Consider the following 27,969-nt stretch of genomic DNA (forward strand, 5'->3'; position numbering starts at 1 on the left):
ACAATAAAAAGAAGCAACAATATGTCAGATGTTAATTTATATCTTGCAATACAATTAATTCATGAAAGAAAATAGAAATAGGTTGTCCCTTCTGTTATGTTCATTATAAAGTGCAAATTGCATCCCTCCTACCCCCTTTTAATGAAGATAGATATCCATGATAAAAAAAAAAGAGCATAATGTAGTCAAGGGGCTTTTTTAGAAGTGCACTGACGAGAAATGAAAAGACGTTGAGGGAAATACTTCTCGGGTGTCGCTCTGACGGAATGAAAATGAAAATAGGAAGTTTCATTTTTATACGTGTATGTGAGTAATATCCAAATACACGATGGCACGCAAACCTATGCCAAGGCTGAATAATTCACTTTTACGAGCCCATTCATAGGCGTTGAAACCCTGTATGTCGGAATTCTCTTAAGTAACAATGTATTTTTCATTTATTTTATAAGTGCATTAATTAAAAAAAAAAAAAAAAAAAAAGGAAATGACGTTTACGTGTTTATTTGAATTTATAAATTTTAATAACAGGTGCTGGACTTTTCCCAATTAATAACGGCATGTCTATTTATGTTCATCAATGGATAATTTACCCATAAAAAGACAAAATTAATTGTATAACTGGTCTTAATAATAATAATAATGTTATTTATAGATGCATTTCTGAGTACTTGTCACTGCATAAACCACTAAAAGATAAAAAAAAACCACAATGACAGTAAACAAATAAAACATTACAAACAATTAATATTATCCTCTACATGGATAACATTGAATAAATATTCAACATTACAATAGGAAATAATACATTATAGAAAAAAATACACATTTGAATAAAAAAAAATAATCTCGCGATGAATTGTTTCAAGAATTAGACAATTAAAAGAGGATGGTAATTTTCCTACTCAGTTGATAATTTTTCAAAATGTATTTTTTGTTCATTTCAATCAAGTAATTGTATAAATATATTTTACACACAATATTATCTTGTCAAAAAGCAACATGATTACTTTCTGTGATAAATTTGAAATATTAAACAATGAGACATTTCAGGGTGAATTCATTTTTATTGTCTAAATATAATGAATAGTAACATTAACATTTGTTTTTGTACAGGTAACAATTTGTCTAACATGGCTGTTGAGCTCAAAACAGTCATTTGGAAAAAGCTGGAGAGATTTTTAACACCAAATATGTCAGGAGAAAATCACAAACAGGCCTGTTCCAAAGCAAATGTGTTAACAGAATTAGAGAAAAGTGTGATAATAAAACGGAAGTATGTACACGTTATATTTTTTGGTGCTTGAAAATGAATGTGGTAAAAACGGCGACCGCTACATTTGCATAATTACATTTGGCAGGGATACAAAGTGAGACACAAAAGTACTTTAAAAAAAAAAAAAAAAAAAAGTGACATAGCTTATATGACAATTAATCTCTCATGACACACACATTCGTTTCTAAACATATTACTTAAAACTGAAACGGGATATCATATTTGTCACCATGTCAGGAAACTGTTGAACATTGAAGGTGAAAGAGCACAATCAACAGTAAAAGTGGGAACAATAATCATCTTTTATCATCTTTAAGCCACAAATGCTCTATGAAACTCAAACCAAGTTGGAGGTATTCACGTGCATGGGCGAAGCAACATCCATATCCAGAGTCAGAGATTCTGCCGAGAAACAAGGTAGTTAGGTTAGTTAATGTTGATTTGTGACTTCACTTTGTGGTTTTAAACTCGTGTCAATGTGTAATCTTATCGGGAACAATATTAGGTACACCTGATCCATAACATAAGAGCTGTAAGAATTCAATATTATCGTCGTAAACGGCAGAATTTTTGATAAAGCAGTTTGCCTTTTCTAAAAGGTGACTCCTATGAAAGATTTGAGGGATACAGTAGTACCTCGATGGACGAGTGACCCGACACACGAGTTTTTGGAGACTCAAGATGCCACTCGTCTGATTTTTTTTTTGTCTTGAGTTGCAAGGAAAAATTTGATTTACGGGCACTAAATGCTGGCAGCAAACTGTCACGAGCAGCAGATAGTGAATAAGTCTTCAAAAAAGAGGCCGAGTTCTTGCCAGTGCTTCTTTATTGCTACTCCCAGTTGAAGTTAACTCAAATTAAACATAAAACAAAGGGAATGATATGTTTAATATTAGCTTAATGCTAACACATAATGTGAAATGTCATAGGGAGGCTAATGAAAGTAGCATGATTCTGGATGATACTAAAAATGGTAGCAACAAATGCAGACAGATGTACAACAAAGCATATGTACTCTTTATCCTCATCAAAAAAAGAAAAAAAAACACAACGAATATTACTGCAGCTAAGTGTTGACGGTTATCTGTGTTTCGTCAACAAATCTACATGTAGTATGTCTGTATGCGTTATACTGCTCCCTGGTAGCCAAGGAACACACACCAGAAGAAGCAGCACAATCATTATTGTTAAGCGTCAAATCATGATCCTATTTAATTGTTTACAGTCCCATTAATTATTACTGTATGTTCTTTTTTTAATGTACGACAGAAAAGGCCTCATCTCTAAAAACGCCAGGTATTCAGTTGAGTAAATAACTGTTTCCACATGACTGAGTACAAATCTTGCTTTCTTTTCACCCTAAACGTGGACATAGGGTGTACCTAATGTTCTGGCCACTGATTGTATACACAAGTGTGTGTTTGTGCACCACTCACCCATATGTCCTGGATTACCCTCCACTTCGTTGGGCATCAGCGAGTCCAGGGTGCGAGGGGAAAGCGAGAGTGAGAAAAGGTCGCTGGTATTGCCAGAGTTTGTGCTGGCGAGAGAGAAAGAACAAACAAACAAAACAAAAAAAAAACAAGCAATGACATCAGAAGAAAACCATGGACACACAAACATGCTGACACACTAGTCATCGGGTTAGCTGATGCTGGGATGCTGTGTGGCCGTGTGAAAGCGCACACAGTTTCGGCCATGTTTCGCTGGGTTCTGTTTGAAAATGGCACCGAATAGGGCGACAAAGGAGGAGGTAGTGAAAGTTTCACACTCACTTCTCCCGCCTTGTTGTGGTGAAATCAGTTGTTACTGTCCGACAGCTATTTTAAACGTCGACCCGCTAATATAGTCCGCCTTCCCAGGTGGTGTCAGAGCCGTATCAGGGCCGTAACAGAGAGAGGATGTTGCCAGTGTGTAAGGGAATGCCGGAAGAGGGGTGTTACAGTAAGTTACAGGGCTGCAGCTTTGTAAAACTTTCAGAATCGAGTGCTCCAGAGATGATCCCATTCATCGAGTAATCGGATAAAACATTTTTACAATAACTAATAATAATAATAACTAACTGTAGGCTATACTAAATGAGCTAAAATCAACATGTTACATTATGTTGGCGATCATATAGACTCTTCTACGGACTTTTTCCTCCTGACTTGCCGCCATCGTGCCAACTTATTTCTCAACGTAGTGGTGCATGTGACTGCAGTAACATTAGTCCGTGTGGAAAAATTATCCCTGCGAAGCGTCGAGGCTGAGATTTTGCGTCAGCCCTTTTTTGTCATCGAATTATTTGAAATGATTTCATTCATTGTTGCAGCCCTTACTTGCACATGCACTTCTTCCACCCTGTCATGGTGAAATCAACTTTTACTGTCTGACCCACGAATATATTCCAGCTTTGGGGGTAGCATCTGTGTATTGACCGAGCTGGGAAAGCATATTTGAGTAAGAGAATAACGAGACAGGGTCATTAAGTTGCAAACTCACTTTTCCTGTCCTGCTGGGACAAAATCAATTGACAAAATCCTGCTTCACTGGGTTCTGCATAAACGGCACTGACACAGAACAGCGGCATTTATTTATTTTGTATCAGAGTCGTAACAGAGTCAGGGATGGAAGCGGGACAGGTGTGTAGATTTTCCATACTTGCCAACACGCTCTGTTGTTGCTGGCACTGACATCATCTAATTATGTGATTGTGTGATGCTGTGTGGAAGCAAACGGTTACGGCAATGTGTGATGTGTAAAAAGGCAAATAAGTGCTTCTTTTGTTACAGCTCTGAAGTGGCAATTTTGTAGAAGAGGCGCTGGATTTCAATGTTCCGTGACCGGGCACACAAGGAGCTTATCGAACACAGCATCGCTTTAAGATGAGTGAGCTGATTACTGACACACAATGAGTGACACACACACACACACACAAACAGTCCCTAAGTGACCCGGCCCCCCAAATCGCCTACCCCGGGAATCCGTTCCCAAGCAGCTCACTGTCCGGAAAGTCCATGAACACGGAGGGACACCTACGGAGACAGGTCAGGCGTGTGTGTTCTTTTTCTTATTAAGTGAGACTGCTTTTTAAGGACTCAACAGTGGAAACGACCTAACAATTCATCCGTCCATACACTTTTAACCGCCGTGTGGCATTGGTACTCACAATTAGCCCTGCTTACCATGTGAACTTCACCAAGTTCTTTAACCTTTTAACGCCTCGTTTTTTTTTTTTAGCCTTTAAGACCACCGGACTTAAAGCCAAATCTGTATATATGCGTGAATTTTTGTCTGTGGACCGATCACACACGAACATGAGGTCCAGTTTTTTTAAGTAGATAAAATTCACACCTGTCTGTCTACTTGTGTCCACGCAATGTCATGCGGAATTTCAGCATCAGTCCATCCACTGACGTATGCACGCAACGCGAACTGTCTGTCCATTCACATACACACAATGTAAACATCTGCCTATCCATTCATGCGCACCTAACGGCGTCCGTCCACCCATACGCACGCAGTCCATCTGTTCGCACACGTCATATACAGATAATTTTTTTTCTTTCACCATTATTAATACAAATACAAAAATTGGAAGCAGAGACAGAAAATGTTTTGTGTTTGTGCAGAAATCTTATCTAGACACAGAAGGAGGATAAAAGTCATACTCACGGGGTAACGCAAATAAACTTGGTCTTCAAATACGGCTGAGTAACTGTTGAAGCAAAAGACGGCGTTAAAATACAAATACACAGTACGATAATTATTACACTAATATGTGTACAAGTGGCGACTTACTGCTCGTGGAGTCTCCCAACTCGGGTTCGGGAGCCGCCTCCGGCCTGCAGTACTTCCCGAAGGCTTCCTCCTTGGGAATTTCAGGGTAGAGGTACACGAGGGGCGAAACCAGGATGTTGGTGGCGTCCATGATTTTGTAGCCCATGATGATGTCGGCGAAGGACATGTTGTTGAGCTGCTGCTTGGTGTAGGGCTCCACTGACTGGATCTGAGTCTTGCCTGCGAGCGCAGAGGGTAGCTCGGCATCACTACACAATACTTAGCCCACATATCCTACTGGACATCCTCGAATTGTTCAACTTGATATATTTTGTAGGTGTGCAGTAAAAATAAGCATGATGCGCCTCACCGTTGATGTCTTTCTCGACCCACGTGAACGTGATGCCGCCTTCCTTGCTGCTCTCGCTGAAGCGCAGCAGGAACGTGCCCGGCGGTTTGGGGCTGAGAATGCCCCTCTCTCTCTCTTTGCTGATGAAGCCCATGATGTACCTGAAGGTCAAACAAATAACTTATTTTGAAGTCTAAAAAGAGCACAAGGTATAAAAATACTTGGCAAAATTCCAACTCCTCACCCCTCATTCCACAGCGCCAAGATGTATTTCTTGACCAGGTCGATGATGTTGTCCAGCCACACCCAGAAAGAAAAGCCTTTGCCGGCCATGTTCTCCTGCAAGAAAATGATTTCAAAATCAGACAGGTTAGCAACAGAGCTCCAATACGGGGAGTTCCACACGGTAAAGAACGAGCTAAGGTACCTTACAGAACTTCGCCCATGTAAACTGACAGCCGGAGTAGTTGACAGATGGCCCTAAAGGAACAACGGAACAATGAGAGATGACATTTACATGTACTGAGCTTCTAATTCATCAGTTATGCTCCAGACCTACCTGTGAAAATCTGCAACATAACGTGACCATATGAAATATATACATTTTTTTTTTTTTATTGTTGAACACATAATAAAATTACACGCATAAAATGAATACAAAATACATACATATAATGGAATACAAAGATATAAACATTTGTTTTATAGCTTAAGCCTTAAAACGCCCCTCCCCTCAAATTAGCATTATTTAAACACACTGTAAATGTATTTAAATACAAAAAAAAATATGTTTTACAGAAAAATCTGTGATAGAGTGTGACCGCGATATAGCAAGGGATTACAGTATTATATAGTCCCTGTCTGATGAAAACATGTACAGAGGGTCCTCGCTTTACGAGTCCAGGCATATGTGATTTACAGGTTACAAACGGCACTCAATGAACGGGTTTGTACAGCACCGTGAGCCGAAGACCCCCTAAATGTCTGCGCTTCTCATTTCTAATAAAGGACACATGGGTATGTGTTTTTGGTGCCAAATCTGTCAAATAACAGTAATTGGTGTAATAGTCTTCGTACAAACTGCCAATGTTGGTCATTTAAAACAGCTGCTAGATGCCCAATGCCTGCAAGTCCATCTTATAGTACAACAAATGTAATTGGATTTACAGGATTTGTTATCATTGGACACGCTGATACAGAACAGGGGGTCCTCAGTTTTTTGTTGTTCGTGACATCTGACGTTTTGATAACACTAATGGCGCTCAATGCCTAGTTTGCAGAGCGGCGTGAGAATACGGCAGCCGTGAGAACTCCTTTTGAAACCGAGGACCCCCCGATAAGAAGCAACAAATGCATTTCAACGGCCTCACCTAGCAGTTTCTCGGCCAGTGTGGTCAGCTGCTCAATGGTCAGGCCTCTCTTCGTGGTGGATGAGAATTGCCAGCTGAGCACTTCGGCCACCTGGTCCCACGTCCCCACCGGTGGCTTGGTGAAGAAGTTCACATTCTGGACGAAGATTCGCAGCAACGTATTGCTTTAAATATTTAAATTGCTTTCCTTTCCTCCCTCCCGTTTTGTATGTTAACAGTGTTCCCACAATGTCTTCACACACAGGGGTTTCATCCTACCTTTGGCTGATCAGTGAGCATGTTGTACCATAAGATGGACGCCCAGGCGTTTGGCATCTGGCAGATGTTAGATATGACCACCACGGGCAGCGAATGCGTCTGCACAAAGTGTTGGAAAGTGAGCCGCAATTCACTTTTATTGCCAAATCTTCTCTCCACAGTCGCATAGTGATTCCACGCCTTCTTGTAAATATGCCTTGAGATTTGTCTTCTCACTAATACAGTGAATCCCCACCGATTCGCAATCCACCATTCACTAGCAGGTGAGCAGAATCTACTCGCAAATTTTTCTGTAGAACCTCTTGAGCAAATATTCACTGAAGAACTCACCTATTTGGTTTCTGCAACTCCCTGAGATGCCGAGCAGACACCCTGCTCCTTGTTAGCAGAGGAGTGAGTAGCAGCGTGATGGAAGATTCCAGTAGAAGTCTGAACTATGTTCCCAACACTTTTTAATACCATTTATAACTCATCTTACATTACCCTTAAACATAAATGGCTTAACAGAAGACAATGGCAGTCAGACAGAGCATAGTCCATGATTAGTGAAGATAATCGGGCGTGACTTACAAATGTATAAAAGAGAGGTTGAGAGAAGCATTCTTTGAACAACCACTGTGTACGTTGCTTTCTGTACTTTTCTGTTTCTCTTTAGAAGGGGCATCCATTACAGGTGAATTTGGGGTTAGCTGGGATTCACTGTAGCACTTTCGAAGTCAACCACCAACATCTCATGCATTCTGAGTGACAACATTTCACTGACCTCCAGATCAATCTTCAGGCCTTGGTGATAGACCTCCGTCTCAAAGGTGATCAGATGGAGCTCCTCTGTGACGATAAGCGATGCCTAACGAAGAACACACCTTTTTTAAGTACAAAGTTTGGGTGAGGGATACTATCGCGGGAAGGTGTCGCTGCGGCTCTTACGTCACTGTTGGTGCGTCCACCGTTGCCGCACCGCTGCTCTCTCAGGGTCTGCAGCAAACAGGAAGCCGGGGTTCCGCCGTGAGGAAGTGCGTTTTGTAAGCCGATGCGAGCAGACTGCGCCTCCGCAACTTACCAAGTGTTTGAACTCAGCTGACAGGCTGCCGTTGTTGGACTCCTCCATATTCATGACTTTGGTGTTGGTGCCGAGGATGTTGAACTTTCTGGACCTGAAACGAAAGCAAAAAGCAGGAAGTGAGACTTTTAATAGATACATTTAAACGTTTAAATATAAATCTAAATATAAATCTTACCCTCTGATTGCAGCCACGTCCCCAGACTCCCTGAAAATGTTAAAACAGTTCACAATGAAATCTAGTATTTTCTCACATATCATTCTGTGAGATGGCTTGTGTGCACAAAATTATACACTTTTTTTTAAAACTCACTTGTCAATGCAAACTTTAATTTTCAGCTGGTAATTGAGTTCAGGGAACTTCACAAGAAGCCTGGAAGAATAATCATGTAAAAAAAAAATTAAAAGATCTTGCACTAGCTAGGATGCGAAACTAGATGAGCAAAATCATTGGGACACGTGGCCATGACATCTACAGGAAGTGAAAATGGAAGAAAGTATACATTTGGTCGACCATTTTGAAGCTATAATCTTTTAGTCTTCTGGCTAAATGTTCTGCATGATGAGTGGGAATTCGTGTCCATTTATCCAGAATGTCAGTGGTCACTGATGCTGAACCTGAGAGAGGGGCCAGCAGGCTTGCTATCTCATTTATAGTTCATCCCAAATCTGATTGATGGGCTTCTTCCATACAAAACCCATACAAGCATCACTTTATAAAACCTGCTTGGTGCACTGGGAGCAAAAAAACAGCCTTCTAAAAACGGTTCCCAAAAAGTTGGAAGCGTGCAAAGTAACCTGTTTATTGAATGAAGTGGAGCATATTCAAATTCTTACCTGACTTTGTTTGTGAACTGCACACCTGTTTTGATGACCAGTGGTCTGTCTGGGTGCATGGGCATGCAAGGCTGTCTTTCCACCACAAACGCACTGTTGAGTTAGAACAGCACAATGACACATTTGGAAGAAATACGGTATAGAAAAAAATATGATAGTAATTGTATAATTGAGTGGCATTTTTATAGGTTTTCTTCAGCAAAATTTGTGTTCATCCTTCAGCAATACCTCTTCATGAGATTTCTGAACAAGTCCACGATCTTCTCCTCGAGGGCGGGCCGGTGCTGGACGATGGGGTCTCCCTTATAGGACACTTTCTGTTGAAGCTCCTCCAGCTTCTTGATCTGCTGCCGAATCTGGAGCTGTGACTCGGCCAAGGACGTGATCCTGGTCAAAAAATGTTTGTTGAGCAGCTCAGGTCAGGTCGTTTACCAAAATATTCAATCTGTTTGTGCCCGTTAAATAATAATAATAATTCCGATCCTTGCCATGTTTCGAGGCGGTCCAGGCAGATGTTAGGCGGACCTCCGATGCAGGCGATTTGCTGTCGTCGCTTCCAGTCGGCCAGTTCTTCGTCTGTCAGATTCTTCTGTACGTAGTCCATTGCGGTCAGCAAGCCTCCCATCTCGGTCACAATTTGCTGCAAAAGAGTCACAACATTGTCAAGGTAGCTGCAGTGGCTAACGAGCTAGCTGTAAGATGACGGGAGATGTGGGGACACCCACCCGCCTGAGCTGGTCCAGGGTACTCAACATCTGCTCCAGCTGAGCCATTTTCTGCCTGGTAGCTGCCGCCTGGGTATTCCCGTTCAGGTCCTGGTTCAACTCTGCAGACAAAACGGAGAATTTAGATTTGCAGTCAATTTTAATATTAAAACTCTCAGATTTGAGTACACAGTACCTCCTTGGCTTTTCAGTGTCTTGTAGTTGAAATCAAAGTCGTCCTGAAGATTCTCCAGCATCTTCATCTTCTGTTCCATGTCCTGTAAGAAGCAAAGAGAGAGCTTAAACACTGACCTCCAATGTAATAAACACCGTCCAGATGAAATACAAGTGCATGTCAATAACTTATATCGTGGAAAACTTTATTTAGATCAGTAGTTCAATTCAAAAGTGAGACTAATTTCTTATATAGATTAACGACACACAAAGTGAAAGATTTTAAGATTTCTTAAAATACATTTTGATTATTACAGCTTACAACTAATGAAAAAAAAGCAAGTTATTTTTTCCATAATTAACAAATTATTTTTAATATAGACATTAGCTAGGAATTGACTTTCTCAAAGGTGTTTTCCTTTGTGTTTAATAAGCATGTATTACACTGTATATACATTTCAAATGTTTAATTGAACTACTGAAACAAATAAACTTTTTAAAACAATATTCTTAAATAATTGAGATGACAAATGCACATGGCATTTTGGCAGGCATCGTCTCACAGCCGTGACGCAAGGTTGCCTGAGCGCTCGTAGTCTTCTGCTATCATGTGAGGAAACTTTAGTTGAGACGTATTAGCTCAGCCTCTGACTGCAATGCACTATTAATAAGAACCAATACAAAAAAAAAATCATACAGATAAATACTGTTGATGTCAGTTGGTGCGACCTGGAAAAAAGGTGGGAAAATGATGGCTTTTATAAGCAGTGTAAAAGATCGTTTCTGGCTCCACCCATACAAAAGCAATTGTACAAGTCAAGGTCTCCTCCAAGGCCTCAAATAAACACCCTGGACTCGCTGCAGCTGAGTAAACATGAAGGAAATATAGTTCATTATCTATCCCTCAATTTTCTATACTGTCATCATTAGGGTTGCTGGTGAACTGAAGCCTATTCCCGTTGACTTTGCGCGAGAGGTGGGGAGCACCCTGGATTGGTCACCAGCCAATCGCAGAGCACGTACAGACAACATTCACACTCACATTCGCACCTTTGGAAAATGTTGAGTCTTCACTGAACCTAACACGAATGCGGGACAAAGCCAGTGTACTCCGTAAAATGTAAACTCCGTGCAGGAAGACGGGAGCCGAGATTTGAACACCCGACCCTCAGAACAACGATGCAGATGTGCAAATCGCTATTGCGCTTTGCTGTAGAAATACATGACCATATAGCGCAACAAACCTGCACTCGTTTCCGGATGTCTTGAAGATTGTGTTCCAGGATTTGCTGCTTTTCCGTCACCACCGTCCCTGTGGGGTGTGCGGCCTGTCCGTCCTGATAGCAAGATGTTCACGCTACGTCATCAAATCATCCATACCATTAAAACCTGTTCCACGTGCGTCGGTTTAGACCTGCGCAGCAGCGGTGGCCGTCTGCAGCAGTCGTTGCTCCTCCCACAAGCAGCGGGCGACGATGCGGGCGATGTCCATGGGCTTCTCCAGGTACTTGCTCTGCAGGTGCTGCTTGATCCGCCGCAGGTTGTGCTGGTAGAGGACGTTGTTCTCCTGCAGGAAGCGGCTATACTGCTGGTCTATCTCGCCCAGGAGATTGTGGAACACCAGCGTGGCGTGAGACTCTTTGTTGGCGGCGAAAGTCCTTTCAAGATAATAAACAAGGGTTGATGAGAAAAAGTGAAAGTGTCAAGCATTTGTACGTTCATCCACATAAGAGAGGTGATACGATATATTGTGGCAAGTTAAACAAACGATACTCACTTCTGTGGATGGACTGAATGTGATTGGTTCATTCTAAACACAGCCGCATCCCAGTTAATAAGAGGGTGTTCACACTTGTGCAAGCACATTATCTCAGTTGATTATTTTTACTTCCCCTCTCGTAAATATAGATTAAAAAATCCATTGAGTTGTACAGGTTATAGGCCACATTAATGTGGGAAGAAGTTTTGAAATTGTGAACTTGGTCTCATTTTTTATATTACGAAAACCCAGCATTGGAACAGGGGTGTGTCGACTTTTTATAGCCACTGTATGTCGCCTTTAAATTAACTACACATAGAAACCTTGGTAATTTCATTTGAATCTCAGGATAACATTTAATTGTTAAATCCTTAAATTTGACCTAAATAATCATTTTCTTGTGTGTTTTGTATATTTGTTAAGCTTGCCGCATGTAAACGTTTCGTCAATAGATGTGTTTTATTTCCCCACCTTTTATGAATGTGGCTCTTTCAAACCTGACAACACAACATGAAATCCAGCATTTATAACATTTATAGAAGCAATGAAAACCTAAACAAACAAGAATCTTAACATTTATGAGATTTGCCTGATGATATTCTTGATGTTCCTGTTAAGGAGTTACGAGGGAGGAAGAAAAGCCGCCACAGCGTAGTAGGTGACATAATTACATTTTCTTGTTTATCGGAAGGACGTGTTTATGGCCATGCAGGAAGTAGTTTATAAAAAAAAAAAACTAATCTAATTGTTTACGGGAAAACGGCTCACGAGACTTCACTCCCGTTTTGGTTCCGGTTTGACTTGTCGCTCACCAGTCCTGACTTTCGATCCACGGTGCGAGGAACTGCCGCAGCTCCATGGGAAAGCTGTCGCTGTACAGGTGGTAGAGCTGCTCCAGATACCTGGTCTCCAGCTGCTGCAACTGGTTCCACTGGGCCATCTTGACCGACACACACCTGCAAACATACGAAAACTCTAATACGGACACGCGCTTTCGGTATGCTCACTTCCTGTACACTGAAGCGAACAGCTGCTGGTGTTTGTCTCCTGTTTGTTGTAAAGCTGTAAATAGGGTTGAAGTTACAGTAGTCGAGTTGTAACCTGAGAGTTTAGAGATGGTTTCATTGATTATCAATTAGTTGCGAGAGGCAGGTTCTATCCCTCGGCTTATCCTACCACATTTTATCAACAGCAACAACAAAACATAAATCAACAAAGGGTTTTCCTTTATGACTGTATTGCATAACCACCAGTGTTTACAACCCCTTTTCAACCCTTTTTAAATGAGGCTGTTTCATACAAAAAATGCTCGACACGATGTAAAAAATAAAAAATAAATAAAAGTTTCCCCCTTTCCACATGCTTAAGCACATTTAAACTGAATAAAGCACTCTTTTCAAACATACTGCTAACATATTTGAAAAAAAAATACAAAATCTTTACGAGCCTGTAATGTATAGAACATATTGTCCGTATTGTATTACCTGAGTAAATGCATGTGTCTTTAAGAGGCGGGGCCTGATGGGGTGCCGTGTGTCGTAATATCATGAGGATAATATTGTAATTACCAACATAATGTCATAATAATTAAGTCGTATTTGAAAGTGAATAGTGTAATATGTAATACAAGAATGTGATTAAAATAGTCAGTGAATAAAGACGTAATACTGCGAGAATTAAGTATTAATTCGAGCTCTGAAGAAAATCATTTTGGAGAAAAGAAACAGCAAATAGAGAATCATACATTGTGGACTGACAGACATAAAAACTGTCGATGCCACTGAAATTAAAATGTAAACATTGAACCTTTTGCACGAGAGTTTTGTTGCTTGGATTGCTTAATAAATGTGTGCTTTATATGAGCAACCCTGCAGTGCAAGGCAGGTCTCGGCCATGTTGTCCTGCCGCAGGGTTGGGCTGGAGCTCATTTAAATGCAACCAATAATCGAGGTTAATAATCACGATTCTTGGTGTGACCATGCTTAAAATAACGCTTTTTGCAGCTTTCATTTATGTGACTGGGGCTGCCACGGCCGGTTTGCAATAACACTTTGTCAGTGAAACTTAAACGTAAACACGTTTATGAGCTGAACGCTGTGTAAATTACATAAACGCCTCTTTTAGTTATGTTACAGTCGGGAAAAGACTCGTCTATAGGCAATAGTACTGTATAACAACAAGTCAATCCAAATAACAGCTCAGTAAGTACTCGTTACGGCTGCTTACCTGACTGGTTATAAACCTTCAGAAAGGTCCTAGCGGTAATAAATAATGGGACCAATTGTTGCTTAAAAAAAGAAAGAAAGAAAGAAAGAAATGTGTCAATACAGGGGATAAAGACGCAGAAAAGTATCACAAGTTATTCACCCACTTCGTCCAGGTCTCACGTCTGAAACCCTGTATACATTGCGGCGTTTCCAGCCAAACAACCCCCATAAACTGCTTAACTGACAGCTCTGTCCGCCAATAGCTGCAAAAGTGAAAGAGCTGTAGCCAATCAGAGTGGAGAGTGTCCGTTAAAGAGGCGGGGTTTAACTGTAGTAGTGTTTGCTGGTCGTGTTTCGCTGCTGTCGCAACTGCGCTGTTTCGGTAAGGATCTCCTCCCTCTGCGATGCCTTTGAATACCGTCCAGCAACGGAGGGAGGGATGACATCACGACACAACAGCCAGTCTGGAAGTCATCTGAATTACTGGCAATGATGACGTCATCAACACGAATGCCGTTCATTTTTTGACCTCTCGGAATAATATTTACAAGAAAAACAAATATTATTATATTTTTGCTATATTAACACAGGTCAATATTGCTTGAATTAAGTAGGTTATGTGTCTGTTTCATTGAATAAAAATATAGTTTTCCTGAATGAAATAGATTAAAAACATTAACAACAATATCTATCTATCTATCTATCTATCTATCTATCTATCTATCTATCTATCTATCTATCTATCTATCTATCTATCTATCTATCTATCTATCTATCTATCTGTAAAATAAACTATCATTTCTGTATCTAAATTAAACAATGACTCCCTTGTGACTATTTTTTTTCTATTGGTGAGATAAGGCAAATAAAACCAAGAAAGAACAATATGCAAGCTTTATTATTCGAATGTAACATATTGAACAATATGATATTTTGTGTTCCAACCAGGTGTGGGTAACACCTCAGAAAAAGAATACTTAGTGTACAGTACTTACAGCACTTTGTGCATTTTCTTAATATGATACTATATTTTACACGTGCATTCATGTTTGATTCACTAAACAATGCCATACAAACGTCAGACTGTAATTATTTTATCGTAATGCAAAAATCTATAGGAGCCCTTTTCTGATCCTATACTGTACTTAATGGTGCAATTTAGGGTCTACTGTATTCCATTACACTTATTACCGTCACACAAGCACACACACACACACACACACACACGCTTACATTTCTTGTAGTTCTTGTTGTTCCGTTCTGTTCTGTTCCCCACTCTGCCCGCTGCTCAATGGGAGGGAGCACTCTCCTTAATTGAATTCTGCACCTCATTGATGGTTTGAATAGCCTCCTGTGCTACAAAGTGCCCTTGTGACCAACCCTAGCACACAATCAAGTCTTGATGGTGAAGGTCACACACAACAGTCTCCAGGGAAAGAAAATGGATGCAGTGTGTATACGTGTGGGTATTGCAAAGTGGACGCCGGAACATTGCCTGTTTGCCGCACGTTCACAGTAATTACACCCCAATAATGGCAACCTAGTTTGGGTCCTCCACATTATATTTATTTTTAATGTACAAATCAATGCAATTAAAGAAAGATTGTTTTTTTTTTCAGTGTGGCCATTTCATCTACCCATTTAGACAAGTTTGCACATTGTGGAAAGGACAGCTTCTTATAAAAGAGATGGGCATAATAATATATTAATTGAGCATTAAAAAGGGGACGTAAAATTGACTTTCTAATAGTTTGTATACAAAGGGTCGGGTCGCCTGCCCACCCATAAAGTACAACCTTTTATTTTATTTCTGAAAATGTGTCTGGGAGTGAGCCGTTGTGTACTTCTGCCCACTATCGCGCCACACTGTTAACACTGTTGTGCGATATCTTCTCCTCCTATTGATGATTGTCTTCATTGTGTTCCATGGTATATTTAATGCCTTTGAAGACCTTTGAACAATGAAATCTCCCCGAAGCTGTCAAGACCATGACTTGTACTGTAAGCTGTGACTGCAAAAATGTCAGTAAAAGCCTACTAGAACATCTGCCGTTTATTTGGCGTTAATCAGAGGCACCTCACATGGTGGCAGGTGTGTGCTGGCTCTCATGAGCAAATAAAGTAAAAATAAAAATAAAGCAAGTAAATTTGATTGGACAATTGTGACCACAGCCACAGCCCAGCTATAAGAGGGTGTGCAAACTTGCGCAACATTATTATTTCAGTTATTATTTGGACGTCACCTCTTCAAAGAATTTATTTATTTATTTTAATATTTTTTTATTGAATTGTTCAAATTATAGGCCAAATTATTGGTGGAAAAAAGTTTTTAAATGGTATCTTGGTCTCATGTTTATATCACTAAAACCTGACATTTGAACAGGGGTGTGTAGACTTTTTATTTCCACCACATATTCTGCTCAGTACAAAACTGACATGGAAAACAATTTTAAGAACATCCAGCCTCTTCAACTATACCACTTAATTTTATCCCAAAGTCACTCAAGGTAATTTAATCAAATGCCTATCCCTGACATCATCTTATTATTTGTTTGTATTTCTTTATCTTTTACCGCATGAGAATTCTTACAATGTTATGCGACTTGTGTTTTCTTTTTTTACCAATACAATTTTCCCACTTGTGACCACAGGAGCGCCCAGAAACCTACCCTGAAACCTTCCCAGCGACTTCCCGCTACCCTCACAACTCTATGTGCATGTTGTGTGTCATGGTTCCGAGGACCGGGGTTCAATCCCCAGCCCCGCCTGTGTGGAGTTTGCATGGTCTCCCCGTACTTGCGTTTTCTTTGGGCACTACGGTTTCCTCCCACATCCCAAAAGCATGCATGGTAGGTTAATTGAAGACTCTAAATTGCCCATTGTTGTGAATGTGGGTGCGAATGGTTGTTTGTTTATTTGTGCCCTGAGATTGGCTGGCAACCGGTTCAGGGTGGACCCCGCCTCCTGCCCGATGATAGCTGGGATAGGCTCCAGCGCGTCCGCGACCCTTGTGAGGATAAGCGGCTCAGAAAATGGATGGATGGATGGACATTACAACAACAAAGAAATATTTATACCTTTTTATCTTCCGAGTTGGCACTCCTTTCATAAAATGAACAAGCGAAATGCACAAACCAGTTCTGTGTAAAAAGGTGTAGCCTATTAGCATTAATATCCTGTTAGCATTTGCGTAGTTTTCCTTTAAATGTAGCTAAGTGACTATGAAAAGCTTTTGGATAATAAAAAAAATAAAAATAAAAAAAAAGAATAAGAATAAGAATGGACCAGATGTGAAATATTTGCATCGAGAACTCATGGTAATTGATGTGTCCTCATGGAGATTCCGTGTTTCCTGTGCCTTTTATTGGGATGGACTCTCTAGTCACGCTGGGTCTTCTCGAGGTGGTCCGCCTCCACCCTGACCAGCTGAGGGTCCTTCACCATTGCCTCCGGGCTATCTACGCTTACCAGCTCCCCCTCCTCCACATCCACGTGCACGCCCAGCCCGTTCTCCTCGCCCTCGGGCAGGCCCCCCGGCTCCGTCGCCTCGGCTATCTCGGAGTGGTCCACCACCGCCACCTCCTCGGCGCCCTCGCGTATCTTCTTGACGTAGAAGGTGAAAGGGGGCACGCGGTAAACGCTGGTCTTAGAGCGGGCGTAGACGGGGTGATCGGGCGTGAGGGACTTCTTCACCTTCTCCTTGGAGGTCTTCATCTTGACCCGGCGTTCCATGTTCGGGGTCATGCGGGTGCCCAGTTTGCTCATCTTCTTCTCGAGGCTGTGCTTGGTCTTCTCCAGGTTGTCGCGGGTTTTCTGCCTGGTCTTCTCCAAGTTCTCGCGGGTCCTCTGCCTGGTCTTTTCCAGGTTCTCCTTGGTCTTCAGCTTGGTCTTCTCCATCTTCTCTTTGGAGAAGGCCTTCTTGATGCTGTCCACTTGCCTCTTGGTGGATCGCTGCAGGCGCTTGGTTCGGGACTCCTCCACGATCTCCTCGATCTCCACCTCCTCGTCCGAGTTGAGGTTGGCCGGCTGGCCCTCGCCCTCACCGCCCTCTTCGGGTATTTGCTGGAGACCCTCCATCGTCCCATCCTCAGCAACTGCCTCTGCTGGCTTGGCTGTCTTTGCGGCCTTCATTTGGTCCTGAAAACGATAAAATAGGACAAAAAAAATAAAATAAAATCATTAGCACGGCAGCAGAACTTCAACTGATTAGAATAATTTGGAATATGCTGAAATGCAAAACCATTAACTAATACTGAAGTATATGAAGAACGTGAGGTTCGTTTAATTATCAAGTTAACCTCTGGGTGAGAAGTGGAATTGAAAGCTTCTGACTCATCCTTATGAAAGGTTCAGGCAGTGCATAAAAAAGCAATTTCAGAGTGCCATCCAGTGGCGGCGCGCTGCATCGGATGATCGCTATAAAGGCATCATCACTATACCAAATTGAGGTTGATGTGGTTGATATCTATTGAAAGCCACATCTCGAAAATATCTCTAAAGCTACACGGCTTAGAAGAAGACAATAATTTCATTTTGCATCTACTTAGTCAGACTGAGAGAAGTGCGTGTTCATTTCCTGCTGTTTTGTCATCCACCTCCTAACAACGGTTACACACAAGAAGGTCTAACTTTCATTTCCAAAGGACAATTAACACAACCACAACTGAATTATTGTATCGAAACTGCTTCTTATATATATGTGTGTGTGTTATCTTAAAATGAATGAATTCACCTGTTCTGAGGCATTAAGCTGTTAATGCAATGCACATTGGATAACTGCACAGACAAAAGCTATTTTTAATTTGTTAAACATCTCGGTAAGGTCTATTTAAAAAAAAAACAAAAAAAAACTGAAATTTCTGACTTGTGAAAGTCAAGACAGAAGACAGATGAAAGAAATGGCCCAGTTCCAACGCAGACACATGACCCGGTCGTAAAAATGGACATTCCTTCCCTGTGGAATGGAGTGGACTGGGTCGAGGCGGTGCGGTTCTGTCTGCGTGGGGTTTATTCTGGGCTGGCCTTTTCCTCTCCCTGGATTCCAACCTACATTTTCTGGCCAGCCGCCCAGCCGGCGCTCAGCCCTATACATGGACAACTCCACCACTCTGCCACCCCGCCCCCTCCGGCTCCTGCATGGCAACAGGTAAACACAAGGCCTTGTCACCATGGCAACCAGCTCCAAACCTTGCCTGGCGCAGCTTGTGTAGTTTAAAAGGGCAAACAGCTGAAAGTCGAAGCATTTTAATTAAACAAAATGGACGGCTGCTGGCTTTTTGCACATGTGCGCTGAAGAAAGTGATGTCATGAGGTGGAAGGCTGGGCTCGGTGATTAATTGATTTGATCAATTAAGTCAAGTTTATTTGTCAGAACGATTTTTTTCCCCCTTTAAAACCTTTTTTTTCCGGCTTCCATAGTTCAAAGCGTGAAAAGAGACAAACTCGATTTGGTCGCCGTATTCGAAACTTGAATCACAGATGTACAGTTTCGCAACATCGCAGATGTCACGGCCAGTCAAAAATGCCGTATCACGTTTCTGGATACATACCATACCATGTTTATTGTTCGATAAAAAGATAATACAGGACAGTATATGTGGAGCCTCAAAACGTTGTGTGCGAGGGTCTATCGCCAGGTGTGAGTCGCCGAGTATAATTTGTTCGCGATTGTCCAGTTTAGTCTCATTCGGCCGTGTCAGTGTGCAGCAAGCCTGAGACAAAAGAATGGGTGAACCAGCCGAGACATGCTGTTTGATGGTTCATTTTATTATATTAATTTGTTAAGGATCATGTTTCGTTACACGTTTTGTCAGAAAGGACATTTGCAAAGAGATAGCACTTATCTTCACATTATGTGTAAAGAAAAAAAGTTGGTTGTGGAAAAAAAAAAATATTGACTGGAAAAAAAGATGGTTCTAAGCTAGTTTGGTATCAGCAGAATTAAAGCAAGAAAAAAAACAGTCGTAAAATATTTTTTTTTAAGTTGAAAACCATGTTTAATGATGGTGTCACGGATGTGCCTCATGCATATAATTTTTGTGCAAAAATGTAATTACTGTAAATGTAATTACTGTTGATTTTCTTTCCTAACGTTGTTTTTTCTTGAACACCAATTGTTGAGGCTGCTCCATTTTTTAAAATAAGTACCATTGAAAAAGCCAACGGAAAATGGCAAATAAAAGCTAGAAAAGCCAAAGAAAAAGCAAAACGTGCGCACACACACAGTTAAGCTATTGATTGAGATGCGTAATGCGTCACAGCAATGTATTGGAATCGAACCATTGTCACGTTGCGCAAGAGTGATATAAAGCCAAACAGGATTTTTCAATTGTTTCAATATGATCTCATGTTTACAGGAAGCATCTTCTGTTGCCCTGGAAACATATGGGAAATAGTGAGTCATGCATCTCTAACTGACAATGGACAATTATGTATTTTACACGTTGACTATGCTATTGAAATTTTTGGTATAAATTGAGGGGTGAAACTGAACACATTTGAGAGAGGGAGGGTCTGTTGCTAAAGTTTCCTGTGAAGTGAATCATACCTAAAGCACAATTTGGCCGAAAACACACACACACGCATGTGTGTGTGTGTGTTTGCTGCACTGGCACAACAACTACAACAGCGAAGTTGGTTGGTTTTACCAAAGTGCAGCAAAATGTCATATAGTGACATTAATAGAAAAGTAGTAATGTCTTGTTGTCATGTCATGTCTGTCATATATTCGTCATCATTTCATCAAATGTTTCTCTAAAATCAAACTGGAAGTAGAGACCGATTACAGAGCAACTAAATAAGGTAGCAAGTACAGTATTAGTCCTAACCAGTGCCTTCCTCCCTTTTTCCCAAGCATGTTATAAACATGATCAACAATGTGTATCACCATGGCAACGACGACACGGTTCTTGTTGTGTGTGTTTGTGTCTGTCATTATCTAAAATGGAAAAATAGGGTACCATTTTACATTTCATTTAAATGTAAAGATGTATATTTTCCCTGGCCATCACATTATGTACTATACGTAGGTGTGATCTAATGAGATGCAATACAAAAGAAAAGTGTTTTCAAAGATAATGCTAAGGTAAGGTATTAAGATATTGATTGAAGTTTATTATCATGCTGAGAGCTGCCTGTTTCTAATATTTCGACCCTCTCTCATGTAGCAAACTATAATGAGCAAAATATCAGAAATCGTTTCATGCTTCCATCTTGTGACCGTAAAGTGTTATTACATCGACAGCTGCCCCCAATATACAGACAGACAGACAATATACATGAACATTCCTGATCAAGCGCCACTATCTCGCACAAACCGCTTCTTCGCACACACGTCATTCCTTTTCAGGCAGTGCGACGCGAGGCCTCCGTGGTGGGATCGGCTGTCGGATCCCGTCTGCCCCGCGCAGCTGTGCACTCTGCTTCCACAATGAGCGATACAGGCCTGAAGGAGGCCGCGCGAGAGCGGTGGAGGAACGCGTGGACCCCGCAAGTCCCTAAAGCGTGCCGAAAGGCTAAAATAAGCCCCCCTCAGTGTGCTCAGGTGATTAAATGGGAGCGAAGTCCATCTACATCTCCTCTCGTTTTAGACGCACGAGACACTTTTTTATTTTTTTTCAACATTCGGTTTCAGTTTTGTGACAACTCTTCCTCTTCCATTACTGTGAGTAATGGAAATCCCACAAGTACCAAACAGAGGCCTCACTATTCCACCTAACTAACACGGTTATATGCCATCCACTTCTTCCACAATCATGGGGGAGTTCAGTATTTTATTTTAGTTTTACTTTTTTTCCCATGAGCAGGGAAGCCCTTCCACATTCTGAAAGGTGGAAAATTTAACCGTTTCCCGTCGGAACCTAGCGACAATTGGCGCTCTTAGTCAATGTTTGGAACGGTGTCATTCACATTGACATAGACGCACATCTGACGTAGTATGCAGCATTTTTTTCAACCTCAGGTTTTCCACAGGTGGGTGACTGGGAACAAACACCCGTTTTGTGTAACATTATGGTAGGTAGTTTATGGCATAATGTGATACACTGATCATATTATTTTTATGGCCTATAATTTACCACATTTAGCAAGGTCCTTAAAACAAACAAACAAGCTAACAAAAAAGTCACTAGACCCATACGTTTATACGTATATTTAATCAGTGAGATTTACACAGTCTTTACTGAGAAAGTAAATTATATAAAAAGAAAATTTTATAATATTAAAACAATATAACACCATTTTTAGAGAAACAAAATCCTGGATTAAATAATATTATTATAAAAGCAAAATAAGTCACTACAAATCACACATTAATAACTGAAAAAGTATTTAAAAACGTTTTATTTGTCACTATTTCTATTCATATTTTGTTAATAAAATTATATTCAAAATGTGTCTTTAGTTAAAAGATAAATACCCCATATTTGTGTAAAATATTATTGCAAATTCTAATATTATGTAACAAATATTATTTCGCAGTGGGGGAAAAAATAAATCATCTTTGTTCCACAAATTCGACCCAGAAACTAAATTATTTTAATGTGTACTTCCTTTAGTACGTTTCACCCATGTACATGTTTTTGTGGACGATCCTGACAAACTCAAACATAGTTTAGAAATAAATAAAGCTAATACATAAATTGCCATGAAGTATTATAAAATAATAGTGGATGAGTGGCTGCACATCTGCCTCACAGTTCTGAGGATGGGAGTTCAAATCTGAGCTCCAAACGTCCTGTGTGGCGTTTACGTGTTCTTGCCGTGCTTCCGTGGGGTTTCTCCTGGTACTTCCTACCAAATTCCAAAAACATTTCCAAATTGTCCTTAGATGTGAATGTGAATGGTTGCTTGTCTATATGTGTCCTTGTGATTGGCTGGTGACCAGTCCAGAGTGTACTCCGCCTCTCGCCTAATGTCAGCCAATGCACCCACGACACTAGTTAGGATAAGCTGTACAGAAAATGGATGGATGGATGGAAAATACAGACATAGTTTGTCCTGTGAATGAGAATCCAAATAGGCAACAACTGGACAACCAAGTTGTGAGAACTGACAGTTCATGCGAGCTGACATGCAACAGCGAAATGTGGAACTTGTCAGACAGCTTTCCACTCACATGGAAGAAAGGCACACTGAATTTCGAGATGATGGGGCCGAAGACAGCGACGTAGTGTGCGAGCAGCGTGGCAAAAAAGACGCCGAAAAGGTTCTGGGTTAAAGGTCCGAGCCGGGTGGGGGTAAAATCGGAGATGAAGGGAGGGGAGTGGAGTCTTGGCAGGGAGATGCCAGCGAGATGAATCACGCCGCTAAATCGGTGTTGGGTTTGTGTATGAACTCCACAGTTGTCTGGCCTGAAGGGGGGTTTGCTAAGTGCAGCATAAAGAAACAATTGCAACAAGTGGAACTGATTGGCCCTCTCAAATGGAGTGCTGAGCGATACCCGAGAGGTTGATGAGTTTGGCTAAAAGACAAGCAGACTGTAAGTGAGACACGCTCTGTCACGAGGGTGGGCCGTGCGGGTAACAGCCGCAACACACCCAGATTCTGGTCGCATGCTCCCAATGGACACAAGACATCATCGGCTGGATTTAGTCACACGATTTAATCGACGCTGCACAAAGTCACAAAATGCTAAGGAAGCACAGGCATCTTAATAAAACAAACTTCAACTTTTGGTCTTATGACCCAATTCATTGTTCACAGCGTAGATCTTATAATTGAGTAGGCCTCTGACTGATTTGGATAAAGGGCAGTTTTCCAGTCCAGCCCATTCCCTACCGGTTGGCCCACCCGCCTTGTGTGGTCCACAAGCTCGACAAAATGTGCCTGGTGTTTCTAGGAGCTACTGAAGCCGAGCATGTCAAATCCACAGAGTCTGAAAGGCTACCTTACAAAAACAGGAAACTAATCATGAATTTAGTGGACTTGATGATTCTAATCAGTATTTTCTTTACAGCCGTAGCGGAAACCCAAAGAATGTTGAAAATGAGGCTGCGAGGCCAGAGTGATGGCAGTCATTGTTTTCCGGACTACCACAGTGAAGGTGTGAAGCCGGAACGTTGGAACATAGTCAAGGTTTGGATCTTTTTGAGCCATATGAAGTCTACTGAGGTAGTAACAATGCATCTTCAACCTAGAACATTCTGGACTGTCATTACCTCAGCCAAGTGCGAAAACATAAAGGCAAGACGTATTGTTTCGATTGCCGCTTGTTGGTTGGCTTGTTGGAACTGATTTCCATGACGCGCCAAGCAAGAAACTAATAAATGTTGGTGGAAACCTGAAAAAAGGCCTGGAACAATTGTCCCTTTTGTGGGGCAGTAATCAACCAGCTCCAGTAGAAGCCTTGTGTGATCTTGTATGTGATGACTGTGAAGCCTTGGTGGACCTTTCCTCTTGGCTAACAGCTATTGGAATTTACTCTGTGTGACCATGCTCGATTAAGGATCACAGGAAATTATAGACCGAGAATAAAAAACTAAGAAGAAACCAACTAAAGAACTAATTAACTAACTAAAATCAGGGAATGAACTACACCTGAGTATTGTTTTTTACGTATTTCTCTTTCCTCCAATAGACTATTCTTCTATCTGCCACAGTCTGAACAATATGCTGCCCTCTATTGGCTTGGAAGAGGAAAAGCAAGGCAGGCCTGGCGACGGTCCAGATGTAAGGGGTTTCGAGGTTACGAATTAGCCGCAATGAATTAGTTAGTGTAGCAGCGTAAAAATATGTCGCTAAGCGGCAAAATAATTTGCTGGACTAACTGTTTTTCATTAATGGCCTAAAAATGTGCATAAAAATATTTACTGCGATCATGACTTTAATACTCCGGAAGTACAAATTCGGGTTACGTCGCCACTATAGGAAGGTAAGTTCAAAACCGAGGACCCCTTGTGTGTTTTACCTCACGGCACCCCGCTGTTGCTATCTAACGTAGCTATTCTCAGTGCATGGTTACGGAGTTAAAGTCGGATTACATTTTGACACCCACAGTTAACGCTGCATTATCAAGCCAGGCTACAAAGTCCTTTAGGGAAAGCAAAGCCTGAGTCGGTAAATGACGACCACACACCGAGATGAGAGGCTTTCAAACAAGAATGCATTTATGTTCCACTGACATTCACGCCGCCGAAACCTCCGCGTGGCTCACCCTTATCTCCTCCTTAACCTGATTCGGAGTCTAAAATTGTCCTGATGTAACACGTTAACACACACAAAGAGGAAAGTGGAGAGTTGCGACCGTGCCAATATCTTGCCAGGCCACCAAATTAAAAACAACGCAGCTCATCCCTGCTGACAAAAAAAAATACAAAATTGAACAGAGAGGGAGGGTGAAAAAATAGCCACAGGCAGCGTGATAACAGCTAGCTCACAACAGCTGCTCAGAAAACGGGATCGGGTTGAAACAACGATAACAGCATTAGGGTCGATTAATCCAAATGTTTGGTTGCTGTTCTAAATAGCTGCAAGATAAACACGGATAGTCTCTCATAGGAATTTAAGAATTTGTAATAAAAGTGTGATGTAATTTATGGCAAACCTACATATTTCTGGCTACTTGAAAATTATTTCGTGAGAAATTTGATTAAAATAAAAAATATTAACTCCTCAAAGTGTGATTTGCTTTTTATTTGGCGTTAAAAAAAACGATCAAAACTAGGATTGATTACATGACTGTTTAAAGACGAACTTGCTAAAATTATGTTTTCTTGATGGCTGGTGTTTTCAGACAAAATTTAAATACATGTATATCATTTATGTATACAAATATGATATCATACACGTAAACATGAAAGAAGCCCAAATACCGTCTATTGTGATCTTTGGTGGCTCAGTGGTGACATCTTGTGTTTAAAAAAAGAAAAAGACATTCTAGTATTTGAGATGTAATATTGTCTCTATGGTGCCTCAGTAAACGTGGAATACGAATTGAAATCGTCCACGCATTCCTGGGTTCCAAACTTTTTTTCTGCCGAGAGGCCTGAAAATCAGGTCATTCGAATTTCTCGAGCTTATCGCGCCTACCTCCCCGCCCCCGAGCTAGCGCTGCCAGCATAACAAAAACATGTGCTCTCACAATTAGTGAAGGTTGGGTCTTCTACACGGAGACAACCAATCAGAGGAAAGGGGGCGGTCTTAGCCAAATATGGACAAAGCGGATACAAAACTGGGTCAAACAGAAGTAGCTGTGAGAGGGGCCTTTTCTGGACACTTGTATGACAAAACCAGTGTGTTTTTTTTAAAACGAAATAGACATGTTAAAGAGTCTCACTATGGACGTCCAAAGAGCCAAAATATGGGACCATTAAGACTACTAGCAATCGGAATTGCCGAAGTGGGCGAGTCTTAGCGCTATTCTATTCGACCGCTTTCAAACTTATTTTCATACTCTCTGAGCCGCGCAGATGTACAAAAGGATAATCGCTCAGGATAATCTACAACGTTGCATGGGAGACATCTGACAATCGGGTCCTTTCTGAATATGATTAGAAGGGAGAGAAAATGCTCAAATTTGGCCCAATTGTTGGTTTGTGTAAACCTGTTTCAGATGCAGCGACTATAGAGTTGCTTGTAAGTATTCCATTTAAGAACGTACCGCTTACTATTTCTTGCTAAATTCTTGCGAGAAGGCACGAACCATGTATACGATCGTCAAGCAACAGAGCCAGCTGCTTGGTGTAATTTATTCAGCCCTAATACCCGTGGATGATTTTCTGACAGATACCAAGAGTGAAACCAACCCGCTCCTGCTGCAAAATTCCCAGGCAGGGGGAAAACTTTTCGGCATCCTGGAGCAGATCATGACAGACTCACGCATGCGTGGGAAATCTCATGAAATGTGTCAAGTAAATAAGTGCTGCTGAAAACTAAACCTCGGCCGGGGAGGACATGAGAACATGTCCTGCTAAAAACGGAGCACCATGGAATGAGTGTCAAGTTCACAACGGTAGCAGTATCGCTTCACCCCCTGTCACCCTCTCGCACATTAACTCATATTGTGGCCTTTATTTTATGACTTTTGTTTCCAAAATAATGCAGCTGCCGACAGGTACAAATAACCCGGATTGCTCAAGGAGACCTTTGGAGTACGAGTAACTACATCTTCATCTTGTGCCACAGCAGCCTGCCAACTATGCTCAGAGGTGGGGCTCTGGTTCTATCTCGAGTCCCTCCACCCTCTCTCCATGGTCAGCGTTCGGAGGCTAATAATTGTATTTACACCTACGTATTTATTGCATCTGGCTGGCTAATCACGATGGAATTCCTACAATGAGAGTGGCTGAATGCAGCCTTTGCACGACAAAACAACACTGAATACAGCCAATGTTGCATAAGGGGCAAATTGTGTGGGGCATACCCAGCAGATGAAGCTGTGGTTAAAAAAAAAAAAAAAGATCTTTCATATTTAAAAGAGGGTAGTGCTTCAACTACACATTCCGCATGTATAAATACGTTTCTCATAATACCACATATCAGACGTCCTGTTTCTGCTGGCCCTTTCTCTGCTGTGTGGGGCAGCAAAGCCCTCTGCCCCCAGGTTGCCAGGGAAACAAGGAAGTAAAATAAATAACAGAACGTTAAAATGACGTTGTCATGATTTAGATTTGGATTTTTTTTTCTGCTGATTTGAATATAGTGTATGTATATGGCCCACAGGCAGCAGGCTCCTCTTCCCCATCTTCGCTGCTGCTCACCTGGTAGATGAGGACTTTGAAGTTGCGTCTTTTGAGCAGCTCGCTCTCGTTGCTCTCCAGCTTCTTGATCTGGCCCGCCTGCTTCTCCAGGTTGCTGCGAACCGTCTTGATGTTGACGCTGACTTTGCGGACCTTGTCCAGCATCTTGTTGACGGTGGTGGATGTGCTCAGGTGGCTCTTGGACAGCTTGGACAGCTCCCCCTGGATGGTGGACACCGACTTCTCCATGGCCTCCTGCCGGCCCTCCAGCCCAGCCTGGGTCTGCTGGATCTGGTCCACCACGCCGATGATCTTGTCAAGCAGGGCCAGGACCAGGACGCCGTTCATCTGGGCTTCGCTCTTGACCTCCTCTGCGGGGTTGCCGCCGTCCACCGCAGGCTCCGCGGCGGCGCCCACAAGGGCGACGTCGTCGTCATCGCAGGGCACCTCTACCAGAGTGCCGTGCTCCTTCTGGACCCCTGTATCCGCCATTGCTGTCAGCTTCGAAAACAAACGGCTCGCACTCCCTCTGCGGATAAA

The 27,969-nt window shown here is 41.7% G+C and overlaps 2 protein-coding genes across 4 annotated transcripts; both read right to left on the reverse strand.

Moving 5' to 3' along the window:
• Positions 1-1,044: 1,044 nt before the first annotated feature.
• stat3 (signal transducer and activator of transcription 3 (acute-phase response factor)) lies at positions 1,045-13,971 on the reverse strand. 3 transcript variants are annotated; one of them, XM_061701606.1, is made up of 25 exons: positions 13,918-13,971; positions 13,773-13,833; positions 12,359-12,502; positions 11,202-11,445; positions 11,032-11,124; positions 9,810-9,891; positions 9,635-9,735; positions 9,398-9,549; positions 9,138-9,296; positions 8,910-9,002; positions 8,386-8,445; positions 8,251-8,280; positions 8,073-8,166; positions 7,940-7,987; positions 7,776-7,859; positions 7,013-7,111; positions 6,755-6,890; positions 5,812-5,864; positions 5,629-5,723; positions 5,406-5,545; positions 5,057-5,275; positions 4,931-4,973; positions 4,231-4,290; positions 2,710-2,813; positions 1,045-1,675 (listed from the first exon to the last, which is right to left on the reverse strand). In XM_061701606.1, exons 3-25 carry the CDS (start codon positions 12,484-12,486, stop codon positions 1,611-1,613), a joined length of 2,382 nt encoding a protein of 793 aa, XP_061557590.1. In that variant the 5' UTR covers positions 12,487-12,502; positions 13,773-13,833; positions 13,918-13,971; the 3' UTR covers positions 1,045-1,610. The 3 variants fall into 3 exon arrangements, with proteins under 3 accessions (XP_061557590.1, XP_061557592.1, XP_061557591.1); XM_061701608.1 differs by lacking the exon at positions 4,231-4,290; XM_061701607.1 differs by having other exon boundaries at positions 13,773-13,958.
• A 725-nt stretch (positions 13,972-14,696) lies between these two features.
• Positions 14,697-27,969, reverse strand: cavin1a (caveolae associated protein 1a). Its single transcript, XM_061700712.1, has 2 exons — positions 27,451-27,969; positions 14,697-17,890 (listed from the first exon to the last, which is right to left on the reverse strand). Exons 1-2 carry the CDS (start codon positions 27,919-27,921, stop codon positions 17,132-17,134), a joined length of 1,230 nt encoding a protein of 409 aa, XP_061556696.1. The 5' UTR covers positions 27,922-27,969; the 3' UTR covers positions 14,697-17,131.

Source organism: Phycodurus eques, chromosome 16 (assembly GCF_024500275.1).
Source record: "Phycodurus eques isolate BA_2022a chromosome 16, UOR_Pequ_1.1, whole genome shotgun sequence".
Taxonomy (NCBI): Eukaryota; Metazoa; Chordata; class Actinopteri; order Syngnathiformes; family Syngnathidae; genus Phycodurus; species Phycodurus eques.